This window comes from Stomoxys calcitrans, chromosome 3, assembly GCF_963082655.1.
Source record: "Stomoxys calcitrans chromosome 3, idStoCalc2.1, whole genome shotgun sequence".
Taxonomy (NCBI): domain Eukaryota; kingdom Metazoa; phylum Arthropoda; class Insecta; order Diptera; family Muscidae; genus Stomoxys; species Stomoxys calcitrans.
The window spans coordinates 104,363,875-104,377,220 of NC_081554.1; the positions used below are offsets into that span (position 1 = coordinate 104,363,875).

Here is a 13,346-nt window from a genome sequence, read left to right on the forward strand (position 1 = left end):
TGATTTTTGAGTGTCAAGAAAACATATATTTAAAAATGTTCAAAATACCAATTAGCTCCAGAGGCTTTATCCACAAAAGCTTTGAATCTCAGTGAGAATCCGGGCGGCACCTACTCTTGTGTAAATACTCAGTGCCTATAATGCTCGATATGACAAGGCATGTAATTGGCGCCTTTAAATAACCAATGGCCACCCTTTTTGAGTGGTGATCGGTCCTTTGGACCGGAACAAGCTTGCTCACCTACATGAGCCTAACGAGGATCGTCACTTACACATGAGAATGAGAGTACAACAAAAACCCACAAAATCACCATGATGGCAGGTTTAAATAGTTTTCCTAAGGTTTTTTATAAAAAGTACTGTGCCACTGTTCCGGATAGTATCGATGGAACTAAGATATCCCTAGTAACAGGAGTTACATAGACGGATGGTTCCAAATTAAACGACCAGGTGGGCTTTGGCGTGTACTCTAAAGGTCTAGAATTGGTCATATGGAAAAAGTTACTTGACCACTGCAGTGTGTATCAAGCAGAGATCCTTGCAATTAAGGAAGTGGTGGAATGGCTAAGATATAATGAATGTCATTACGACGATTGGCACAAATAATTTCTCAGACAGCTATTAAATCCCTTGGAGAACGTATTTCTGAACACGGAAACCCCCTCGACAGTCGCAGATCTCTCAACGAGATGGCTGGACAGTTCAAAATTCACCTGTTTTGGGTACCGGGCCACAGAGATAACTTAGGGAATTGTAAAACGGATGAGCTTGCGAGACTAGGAACTAGAGGGTATGCCTCTAGCGACATGTAAGCTAAGTTTTCAGGACCAGGCCCGAAGAACAACGAATGATAGATTTTCACAATGAGGGGGCTGTGTGCATTCCAAAACTATGTGGCCTAATCTACACTTGAGGAGGTCAACTGCTTTGCTGTCATTGGTTAGAACAGACGTCTCAGTCATTGTGTCCGTCATGACAGGTCACTGTATAATCGGAAAACATGCTGATAGACTGAAGGTTCCCAGCAACGACTTTTTCAGAAGCTGTGAGGACATCGAAGTAGAAGCGACTATAAAACACCATACGTGTGTGTGTCCCGCGCTAGCAGTTAGAAGGAGTTCCACTTTAGGTTCTCATTTCTTTGAGAACCTGTCTGATTTAGCAGATGTGAACATTCGCAAGTTATTGGGCATTTTTTAGCGATCTGGATGGATGGAACTAGAAGGCGTCTTCCTTCTTCTGTTCCTGTGGTATCATAATGGACGAAAACGTCTAAGTGAATCTGATGGCAGACTGCCACTTAAACCTAACCTAACCTTCAAAAGGTTATTGTAACCGTAGACAGCTACCAAGTGAGTGCTAACAAATGCCTCAAATATTGGGCTGCCCAACAAGTAATTGCGGATTTTTTAAAAGAAAGTAAATGCATTTTTAATAAAACTTAGAATGAACTTTAATCAAATATACTTTTTTAACACTTTTTTTCTAAAGTAAGCTAAAAGTAACAGCTGATAACTGACGAAAGGGGGTTGTGTACCTCCTTTTGGCTCTTGGATATCTGTCGGATTTTCAGCTCATTTGAAAAGGACAGTTAAAGTTTGTTGGGTACGAGGATGACGTTGTCATCATGGTGTGTGGCCGTTCAGAGTACATATAGTATGCTGCCAAAATACTATGTAACTTTGTATGTCTAGGCGACCTCACCTGTGATGGACTAAATATCCTGAAAAGCCATTGCGCTGGAAACATGGCGGACTAAAGCTGGATTTGTGGGGGAGAGGAGGAGTCATTGATGGTTGAGTACTTATTGTGGGACTGCCCTGGAATTGAGAGTAGGTGTAGAATTATGGCTGCACAAAATCTATTTTCCTTTCTAAATTATCTTCATGCAAAAGTCCTTTCGCCATTCTTGACTACTATAGCTTTATATTGCACATTGAAAGAAGCTTCTCCAGACCAGGCCATATTGGCATGCATGTTGGCTCCTAATCTTCTTCATTTTAATGTCTGGCATCATACTGGCGTAAAGTTTATCCGCTTTCTTCTGCACTTTTTGAATCTTTCTGGGGCGACACAATAGACCTAAGTTCCCTGAGTCAAACTAATAGTGAATGAGGTTGCTAGATGTCTGCCATTATATACCCTAAGTTTAAAAACCATAACAGCAGCAAACACTATAAATTATTTATTTTGATGTTTATTTTTTTGTATGGCGAATTAAAAAAAGAGTTAACATATCAAATTCTCTCAGCTGGGTTGATGCGGCCACCTGATAAATACGCCTTGACTGAAACAAAGAATATAAGAATGCGTGTTATTTGACATCAAAGCTACCGTAAAGGGTGAGACATCTCTGTTTTATATACATATGTTGTTTATTACGAATTTGGTAAAATAGAATACTAGTTATTGGTCAAAGTGCTCTTTACAAAGCGCAATTTGTTGCTGTAAAAACCAACTTGAGGTTATTCTTTGGCAGGACTTGTTAGACAGCCAAATTCGCGTCTGGTTTTTATTACTGGCCTAACCTATGGTAGTCAAACGGACGATACTGGAGGCGACATTACTGAGCACTTTAAAGTTCACTTTTGCCTTATAATTTTAACAAATGTATTCCATATGATATGTGGTTTAACTTGGTAGGTTCCTTGTCATTTGTTGTTGTCCAAGATACCACGTTTTTAAACGTTGAGTAATTTCCGTAAATGACGGCCTCCGTACAGATTGTTCGTGCCAACATTCAATCATTAATGAGTATACTGCTGATGGACAATCCTCTGGACAATGTAAAAGTTGTCTAGATCTGACTAAATTTATGACCTCCTGGTTGCTGTGTCCATAATATGGCTAAAAAAAATAAATTAAATAAATAAGTTATACATACATGGTTTATTTTTATTAATACCTGTACACCGTAACTGTATATTTCCCATAAAACCACACCGAATGACCAAACATCACTCTCAGTAGTAAATTTCCCATAAAGTATTGATTCAGATGGCATCCAACGAACAGGCAAAAGCGATTTTGATTGTACCCTACCAAAAAAGGAAATTTAAAGCTAGAATTAATTTAAAGATAGTTTCACATAGTTAATTTAAGCAGACCTGTAATAATCCGAACTGTATATATCACGAGATAGCCCGAAATCAGAAATTTTTACCATTAAATTTTCACCAACTAAGCAGTTACGCGCAGCCAAATCGCGGTGAACATAGTGATGTGCGGACAGGTATTCCATTCCTTCGCTTATTTGTACAGATATTTTAAGAAAATCAAGTTGATTTAATGTCTTGTTTTCATTTGGGGAATTTGATATCAAGAACTCATGCAAATCCCCATTTGACATGTATTCAAAAAGCATACAAAATGGTTCTTTATTTAAAACGACTCCAAGTATACAAACTATTTTATCGTGCTTAAGATCAGATATTAGTTCAATTTCACGTTTAAAATCTTGTTGCGTCTTCAAAGACGCGTCTTCCTTAAGGGCTTTGATAGCTACATACTTTTTGTCAGATCCGCTTGCATTGAGAAGACCCTTATAGACCTTTCCTATATGAAAAATAAATATTTTATAATATTGTATTTTCAATAGTTATGTATATAAGAATATCTTACCAAATGCCCCTTCTCCAAGCTCTTCCACAAATTCGACGTCCTGTAATGAATAATGTGGTATTTTCAAAATAGATCCCCTATCGCAATTTTGAATAAAGGTCGAAGAAACGCCAACAAAATGGTTTGTACTAACTCGTGGTATTTCGAGGGACCCACTTATTTGAGAACTTCCATATATATTTTTGTCAGCGTTGGGGGTGTTTATCTGTAGTAATTATTTTGAAAAAATAAGTGAATAGTTCCGTTAAATTTCATGTATAAATTCTACATTTTGAATGCTTGTCATTTCGTTGCATCTTCTACGTCGGCTAATAAATAAAATAGTATATATCAAAAGGAGGCATGCAATTGTCGCAATCGTTGTTGAAATATACATCCACAGATTGTCAGAACACTTTGGAATATCACACAGCTCTACATTTTTTTCGAAAGATTTTTCCCCGACAAAGCACCACGGTTCCTTTTCCACTCCGCCAGGATTCCTAGAATGCATTGGATTAAAAAAATGGCTGAACCCAATCTTATTTAAATTACCTGCAGTAATTTTGTCCTACTAATTCGGGAAAATCGGATATTTCTTTCATGAGCCAAGACCATCGCAAACAAGATTTTCCGGAAGCGGATATAGCCAAAGTTCCTCTATAACTTGATCCATCATCCCAATAGCAAGTTTGAGTTTTATCAACATCTATTACAATACCCAGACTTGAACAATCTGTATGCCGTGGAAGTCTAGAACACTCTTCAAGCGGTAATTTTTGACCAATCACTGGATGTCGCTTGGCTATTGCATACTCTCTTTGACAAAGTTCATTCTCAAGAATTTCGCACTCTTCCCTACAAATCCGTTTTAGGTTTTCGGTTTCCTTTGTTGGAGGATAGTAGCTGGGTACCTCCCCATTGTCCGTCATGAGAGTTTTCCGTTTTAGAACCAATTTTAATTCAAGTGCAGTCTTATCCATGAAGCGCTTATGGCGTTTATAAAGTATATGATTTTTTCGTCCATCAACATCTGATGACACATTTTTGCTTGATTTACCCTCTTTGTGAATTGCTCTGTTTGAAAAATAGAGCATATTTGTACGTTCTGGTGTTCGACACAATGGTAAAGTACTGTAGCACAAACTTGGCAGAGCATATATACGACAGTTCTGATTCATGTCTCTAAAAAGGGATTTATTTAGTACTTTGCGATGTAGTAAAAATACTATTTTTGAAACATTATTATATAAGTTGATTGGATTGCATTGGATAGAATAAAAATTAACACAAAAGTTCGAAAACGTATATGTTTTTCAAAAATACCAGGCAATTTATTTCACAAGCCTTATTTTGATACCAAAAAATATAAAATTTTAAAGATATAAAACAAAAACTAAAATAGAATATAATTCAAATCAAACATTGCCTTTTTTAAAGTCTATTCTGTAACTTCTTTATGAAAAATCAATAAGTGAAATTCATGTTCTGCTCTTAAAAATACAGTTCATAAAAATTTTGTCAAATTCTATGACTGTGTACTATACCCATACGTTACTGGAGGAGGCAATTTTTAACCGATGTGGCTATTTCTGTTGATATTGCACACATGCACAAATTATGGTCTAAATCTGTCCATAACTCGATATAAGTAGCACCCATACTTCTGTCATGTAATTTTGTAAGTGGTGTTTTGTTATGACCTCGAACATCCATGCGTGCAATGGGTCTATAACCTTATGTAGTATGTGGTAGAAATTTTTCAAAGAAAAAACACGCGTCACAAACTTCGACGTGTGGTAAATTTTGCACCAGCACATGATGCACTACAGATACCAAAACACATCGGCCTAAACAAGACAATAAATGACAAGATACACAGAGAATTGGATCGCAAAATTGAGAAAGAAGTTTTTCAACAAGTATGTGTTTAGGGTACAAAAATTACCACCACGTAGCCAGTAAAAGGTTAAATTCACTAAACTGTCGAAAACAATTATTATTTAACTACAATTTAGATTTGTTAATTTTCCAAAAAGGGCTCCCAGGTGGATATGGAGCAGCTGAAAAGTTCATTCGGATTCCTAAATGTGAGATATTTTGTGAATTTTTAAAATTGGATCAATATGTAGTTGTAGGTGTTAACGTTTGCTATTATGTGATCTATGGGAGTTTGAGATTTAAAATATAACACGGTTCCAGAATGCAAAATATTGGAAACATTTTTAGTATTTTGAACTATATTTGCACCTTCCGCAAATTTTAAGTTTATTTTAATTCATTTTTATGTTCTTATGGCCGTATTTACAAATAAACCTATTTCAAATCTTCTTTAAGTTTGTGAATGCCGGTGCTAATGTTTACATTCTTATGTTTTGTGATTTCACCACCGGAGAAATTCATTTTCTCATTCGTTTTGCAACACTTGTCATTTTCCAAGAGACAATGGAAATTTTCAAAAAACTTTTTGGGAGGAAAGAGAGCGTTTTCAGCTTTCGGGTAAATGCGTGCAAAATGTTGAAATGGCGACGGAAGACATGATCATCACTTGCGAGTGTTAATAAGCATTGCAAACATTTCGATTTAAGCAAATGCACTGCAAAAAATTTCAAGGGTCTCATGTTTGTTAACGGTTATAAACACAAACAGATATCGTATATAAAAGCAGACTTTTAGCATTGCTTGATGCTGGAACAGTATAAAGGCAGCTGGGTCTTCATGATTTGTGAGCGGAAATTGAATTAAGCGTTGGAAAAACGAAATTTCTGCAAATAATTTAATTACGAAACCGGTAAATACAACGCTGTGGGCAATTTCAAACAGAATCAGGACAATAAAAACAATTACAAAAATCTCAAACCAAAAAGACCTTGCTGGCAGTGTGGAGCTATGCACTTTGTACGAGAATGTTCTTACACGCAGCATAATGTACACAGTGTAATAAAACTGGTCACGAGGAAGGTTATTGTTTGTGTATTTCTAACAAATCATCTCAAAAAAAAACCAAATACGCACAATACTAACCGTGTGCACACAACCAAATCTAAATACATACGTTACGTTTCGGTGTCTATCAACAACACATGCATCGCACTACAGCATGACACAGGGCCCAACGTAATTATGATCTCCATAGACAACTGGATACGACAAGTATCATCAACATTTTTGGAGTTTGAAGTGTTAGTAATCGTAAATGGCAATTCGCAAGAATGCAGCATTTTGGTCTCATCACAACCCAATTTAAATTTGTTTGGAGCAGATCATCGAGCGTTTAACATTGTGGAATGACCTAATCGACGGGTACATATCAAGAAAATGTCTGCAGCTGAACGAATAACGAAAACCTACGATAACTTTATCCGGATGTTTTCAAACCTCATGTTGGCCACTGTACCCATTTTAAGGCACACCTTCCACTTAAAAGTCAAACAGTTCCTGTTTTTGATCAAAAAGGCCAGTTGCTTATGCTGTTCGCGAAAAGTTAGATAATTTGTTTGCCAAGCTAGAACTTGAAGAAATAATCACACCAAACAACTTTTCGGAATGGGCCGCCCTAATTGTTGTTGTGAAAAAGGCATCAGGTGAGCTTCTTATATGTGGTGACTATACCACAGGTTTAAATGCACAATTGGAGCCATATTCATTTCCACTGCCAATTCCGGATAAAATTTGTGCAAATTTGTGCTGTTACTTTTCCACCATAGATCTTAACAACGCCTGCATTCAAATGGAAGTAGACGATGGCACGAAAAAGCTACTTGTCATGAGCCCCGCTCCAAGTGTTCGTTCAGCTCCAGACGCATTTCAGCAATGCATCGAAACAATGCACTATGGTTCCAATGACCCATTTTTTGGCCAAAAGTAAAAAAAGGAGTTTCGACATATTTTTGATTTTTTCCAATAGAAAACACTCCAAAAAGGACAGAAACCAAAGGGGTTTTTTTTTTTTTTTTTAAATCATTAACAAATTCTCAGTTAGGGGTAGGTCGAATTTGAATCATTTTTAGAAAATTCTCTCCTTTTACACGTCGGAATATTTTTTCTACTTTGCTTTCATAAATTAGATGCTTTAAAAATAGTTATAAAACAATGATATACCCGAAATTAAAGGTACTTACAAGACCTTTCAGAAACATATACAAAAAGTTGTCACTTTCCGTTGTTTGAGAGAAATGAGCGGTTTTTTTTAAATAAACATTTTTACTTTGTTTAGAAAATGCCAAAAAAGAATGGAGTTAAACTAAAAAGTACATGAAAGCTAGATGCCAAGGTCTGCCAAAACAAAAAATTGGACAAATTTCTTCTACTTTTCGCCTATATAATTCCCCTTTTTTAAGTTTTACCAAAGCATAGAAAATTTAGCAGTGAAAAAAAAATACTTTATTAACTCTTTTTATAGAAAAAACAGACAGGACACGAGTTACTTATATGGTGCGATGCGAACTCTCACCACATTTCGTGGGGTAGTACCAACACTAATAAGCGGGGTCAAGCCCTGGCAGAGTTCTTGAATTCTATCTTTGTTAATAGGATTAGGGAGGAGGTATTAGATGTGACGATATGTTCGGAAAATCTATTCGATGAGGTTCATGGTTGGAGGGTCTCCATGGAACACTCTTGCTCTGACCATCGCTACATTAGGTTTAGAATAGCACGTCCAACGCCGAATCCGATAAGCTTCCAGAATAATCCGATAAGCTTCCAAGTCAGAAGAAGACTTGGGTAGGATAATTAAGATTGTCCAAGTATAGAAGAGATAAACGAAAATGTCAACGGGATTACGACTGCACTGGTAAAGACTTTCAAAGAAGGTTTATAAATACGGAATTAATGGTGAAGGGATCCTTGAGGAACTTCAAACCATTTAAGTCACCCGGACCTGATGGAATATTACCGGCGTTACTACAGAAGGAGGTAGACTATCTGGCGCCCCACCAGGCCAATATTTTGATATTTCGTGCCTGGGACTTGCATACACTCCGAAATCCTGGCAGGAGGCAATGGTGGTATTTATACCCGAGCCCGGCAAGGCAAGTTATGCGACACCAAAGGCCTACAGACCCATAAGCCTTACGTCCTTTCTACTCAAAACCATGGAACGTATTGTGGACACCATGATTAAGAGTAGGAGATCCAGCGAACTGCTCAAATACAAAAACCATGCCTATGTCAAGGGAAGGTCGGTGGAGACTGCCCTGCACGAGGTTGTGCATAAAATAGAAGAATCCTTCGATGTTAAAACGTACACACTGGCGGTGTGCATTGACATCGCGTGGGCATTTAACAATGTGCGGGGTGACACTCTGATACAATCCTTAGACCAGTACAGGGTGGACCTGGCCCTTAGAGACTGGATAAACCATATGCTTAGGAACAGGTGGATAAATTGTATGTCCCATGACATAAATATAAGGGAGAAAGTGGCACAAGGCACGCCATAGAGGGCATTTTATCGCCACTCCTATGGATGACCACCATAAATGACCTATTACAGATGCTGACTGAGGAGGGATTTGAACCCGTCTGCTAAGCAGACGATGTTATAATACTTCTAAGGGGTAAGGTAACCCAGAGAAGACTGAAATATGCCTGTTCACGAGGAAGACGAAGGTGGGCCAATTTAACGCACCACGTTTCCTCAACGAAACGAAACAAGGTCAAATACTTGGGTGCGATCTTGGACAGGAAACTGAATTGGAATTGTCACACTCAGGAGCGTACTGAGAAGGCTCAAGATGTTGGGCAATATGTAGAAGGGTCATAGGCTCGAAATGGGGCCTGAATCCGAAGAAAGTCCACTGGATCTACAGGAACGTGATTAGACCAACACTTACTTACGCCACAGTAACTTGGTGGGTTGCTATGGAGAAAAAGTGCAACATAAGGACCATACAACGGGTGCAGAGAACATGTTGTCTTGGCATAGGAGGAGCGATGAGGACCACGCCCACCAGGGCACTGGATACTATTCTATTGTAGATATCCGACCCATTGATATACAGATTAAGTGTTGGGCAGCCACTGCGGCTATGAGACTTAAGGCGATGGGAGCAGCTCATACCATCGCGCTATAATTCAGGCGACGATAGGACACCTGGAAGGAAGGGCAGAAGTTTCCGATCGGATACCTGAGATGAACCTTGAAGTCGAGTGCGAGGCACTGCTGCCATCGGCACAGTCTTGGATTGACGGAACCCTAGTATTGCCATCTTGAAGATCATGATACACGGATGGATCAAAGCTAGAGGACAGAGTGGGCCTAGGGGTTTACATAGAGAAGCCAGGGACTGGGATCTGTTTTAGACGGTCAGGCAGTCTAAAACAGATCCCAGTCCGGTCCTGCAGGCGAAGATCCGGGCGATCACGGAATGCGTGAAGTGAATGTGAACATCTTTACCGACAGTAAAATTGCCATAAGGGCAATAACAACCAGGACGGTAAGGTCACGAACAGTCTTGCAGTGTAAGAAGATTAACGCCTTCTCTGAGGAGGGCAAAATTCGCATCGTTTGGATGCCGAGCCATAACGGAGTAAGGGGAAATGAATGGGCAGACGATTTGGCGGTGAAGGCCAGAGGACTGCCGTCAATAAACTTGGTTAACCCGATGCCTTTCGGGTCGACACAGTCCGAGTTAAGGGAGTGGGTAGAAAGGCGAAAATCCTATGGGGGGATAAAGATCGTGAGAAGATGAGGCTTTTATTAAAAGGAAGTAAGAAGGAGGTCAGTATAGCTATTGATATTATAACGGGACACGTAGGACTACGAGCTCACTTATGTTAATTCGGTGCGGCAAATGCGGACACAATACCAGAAATGAACCAACTTAGGGGCGTGGCATGGAAAACAATTAAAGATTTTGTAAGTAGCACGGAATTCCTAGTTTAGACTTTCTTTTTAGAGGTTACCTTATAGTTTTTAGAGCATACAACAAGCCGATTAATGGCTTAGGCGTATGTCTATAGTGGCATGCTGCCCCATTAATATCTGCACCCTCTTTTCAAACTAACCTGACTATTTTTTATCGTCCATATCCTTCTGCGATTGAAAGGGCAGTGTACCATGCATGAAGAAATCTCACAGCAGCGTAGACAAATTATTCTCGTATTGAGAGAGTCGTTAAATTTCATCAAGCTCTGAAAAAGCTTGATGATGGAGGTACATTAATTGAGTATCTTGTTGCCATATTTTTAAAACGTTACCGCTCAACATCTAATCCGGCAATAGAGGGTAAGGCTGAATTGTTCATAGGGGGGAAAGTCCAAAACAACTTGGAACTACTAAAAAAGCCAACACTAAACAACAACCGCATCGCAATGTAAAGATGGAAAATCAGTTTAACAAACAGTATAGAGCAAAGCACAGATACTCATTTGCTCAAAAAATATTCGAAAAGCTTTATAAGCACATTGAAATGGAATGGCATCCTGACGTAATCACAAAAGTTTTGATAAACGTTAACTATGAAATCAAGAATGATGGTAATCCAGATTTTCGTGCTGTTCGATCAACCAGTTTCTTGTGAACCAATGAATGATTCTTTACAATCTTCTCATCATTTGTCAAAATCCTTTATTTGTCAAAACATCAAACACTCAAAAATTTGTGCAAATTTGCACAAATTGTTACTGGAAGTCGTTCGCCTACTTTATTTGCCATCATAAGAGAGCAGGAGAATGCGTGAGTGTGTGAGAACAGCTGTTTAATTCAAATAAATAGCAACAGAGAGTAAAGGCTATTCTTATTCTCCAGCAAATTTTTTGTTGGAAAAGTACGCGAAAAGACCTAATATATCTTATTTTGTTCGCCTTTGTAGCAGATTTTGTTCGTTTGTTCATCCAAAATATCTGTTCAATTATTTTTGCAAATTTTGAAACGCTGGTGTTCTAAAACACTGTTGTAGCAATAGGAAACTTAACTACAACCAGTCGGAATACAGTGTTTTCGGATAGCAGAATGACTTCTATCAAATATAGAAGGAGTTGACGTAGGTGGGTGAAGCTTAGGAGACATAGGACCAAAATGGATCATATAGGCTCACGATTTGGAATAGTTCCCATATAGACCGATCTTCCGATTTTACTTGCAGAGACCACAAAATGCTCATATTCTATCCGACTTCCCTCAAATTTGAAACAGACTTTTCGGACAAAGACAAATAGGATAGTTTTTTTACATAGACCGATCTCCTGATTAATGGTTTTGGCCTATTAAGTACCTATTTTTCAACCGATTGTACTGTATTAGTGAATTATATAACACCTCTCAAAGCCGTATCGAATGTGATTCAAATCGGACCATATTTGTATATACCATATAGACCGATCTCTCGATTTTGGCGACCATAAAATACATATTTGTCATATTTTCATTTCCCGTTTGCACAATATCTACCATGGACGTTTGCACTGCATGCAAAATTTCAGCCGAATCGTATACAAATTACGGCTTCCAGAGGCTGAATATATAAAATCCGTAGATAGGTTAATATAATAACGTTTGTCCTTTGCTAACGCAGGAAAATGCAGCTGATACTTTTACAGGTTTAAGAACATACTTTTTAAGACTTAAGAAACAAAAAACTAGGGCGAATGTTTTCGAACATTTTTTTTCTTGATCCACTTAAGTTGGGACTCACTTCCATGAGTTCGTTTTACTAAGTACTTCAGTTATGAGTAACTGTTGTTGTTGTTGTTGTAGCAGTTTATTGTGTACTATCTTTCGTCTGCTTGATTCTGTTGAGTGTCAAGACCCAGGAACTCCGCGACTAAGATGGGGTGCGTCCACAGGGATCTGGGTCTGAGTCGAGTGGGTCTGGCCGGGCAGTTAAACAGGTGACGTGTATCGTGCGGTCCCTGGTTACAGTCGGGACATACATCTTCCACGTCGGCATCAATCCTAGCTCTGTGGGAATTGAGGCGGCTGCATCTGCCGGAACGTAATTGAGCCAGAATCACTCTGGTTTGCCGGGGGAGGTCGATTTCTTCGGGTGCAATGGGTGGCGGTCGTACTCCAAGGACTACATTCACCCGGTAGCCAGTTAACGCGTCTGCTACCGTGTCTGCATGAATGTTGTTCAGACCCGCTTGATATGCCGCTTGATCTAGAGGTTCTCTCTTGTAGCGCTGGACCTCACGCTCTAGATCATGTAGATCTACCTTAAGGCTTCTGGGCGGTGGGTATCTATCCACAAGATGATGATTTGGATGATTTCTGCGATAACAGCCCAAAAGGTATTGCTTAGACAGCATGTAGTTATGTCTTCGCACTGGTAGGATCTTTGTCTCCTGGTGGAGGTGGTCCACATGAGAACTAAGGAGGCAGCCCGTCGCAGTTCGGAGGGCGGCATTCTGACAGATCTGAATATTATTCCACTGCGTGTCACAAAGCTGACGTGACCACACTGGCGCTGCATAACTTACCACAGACCGGCCAATTGCTTTGTACGTGGTCAACAAGGTTTCTTTGTCTGCACCCCAAGTGCTGCCAGCGAGTGACTTGAGGACCTTATTTCTACTTTTGACTTTATTGCAGATTGCTGTGGCATGTGGGGAGAAAGTGTAGGAGCTGTCAAATGTGACTCCAAGTATTTTGGGACACTTGATGGTCGGAATCAATTCTCCATCGACCATCACAGTCAGCTCAGAATTCACCTCACGCGTATTTGTAGTGAACAGTGTGGCTGAAGATTTGGTGGCGGATATCTTCAGATTTCTTGCAGCGAAATATGAGGCAAGCTCGTTGA

At 39.2% G+C, this 13,346-nt stretch overlaps 1 protein-coding gene across 2 annotated transcripts in view; it reads right to left on the reverse strand.

Annotated features, from left to right (window-relative positions):
- Positions 1–2,172: 2,172 nt before the first annotated feature.
- Positions 2,173–13,346, reverse strand: part of LOC106092933 (tyrosine-protein kinase transmembrane receptor Ror) — a 94,870-nt gene continuing 83,696 nt past the window's right edge. For both annotated transcript variants that reach the window (XM_013259887.2, XM_059364287.1), the window contains 6 exons: positions 4,156–4,785; positions 3,890–4,103; positions 3,622–3,826; positions 3,108–3,555; positions 2,906–3,038; positions 2,173–2,847 (listed from right to left, as the gene is read on the reverse strand). In XM_013259887.2, the coding sequence (XP_013115341.1) occupies positions 2,632–2,847; positions 2,906–3,038; positions 3,108–3,555; positions 3,622–3,826; positions 3,890–4,103; positions 4,156–4,785 (1,846 nt within the window). In that variant the 3' untranslated portion in view covers positions 2,173–2,631. The remainder of the gene's footprint in view (positions 2,848–2,905; positions 3,039–3,107; positions 3,556–3,621; positions 3,827–3,889; positions 4,104–4,155; positions 4,786–13,346) is intronic.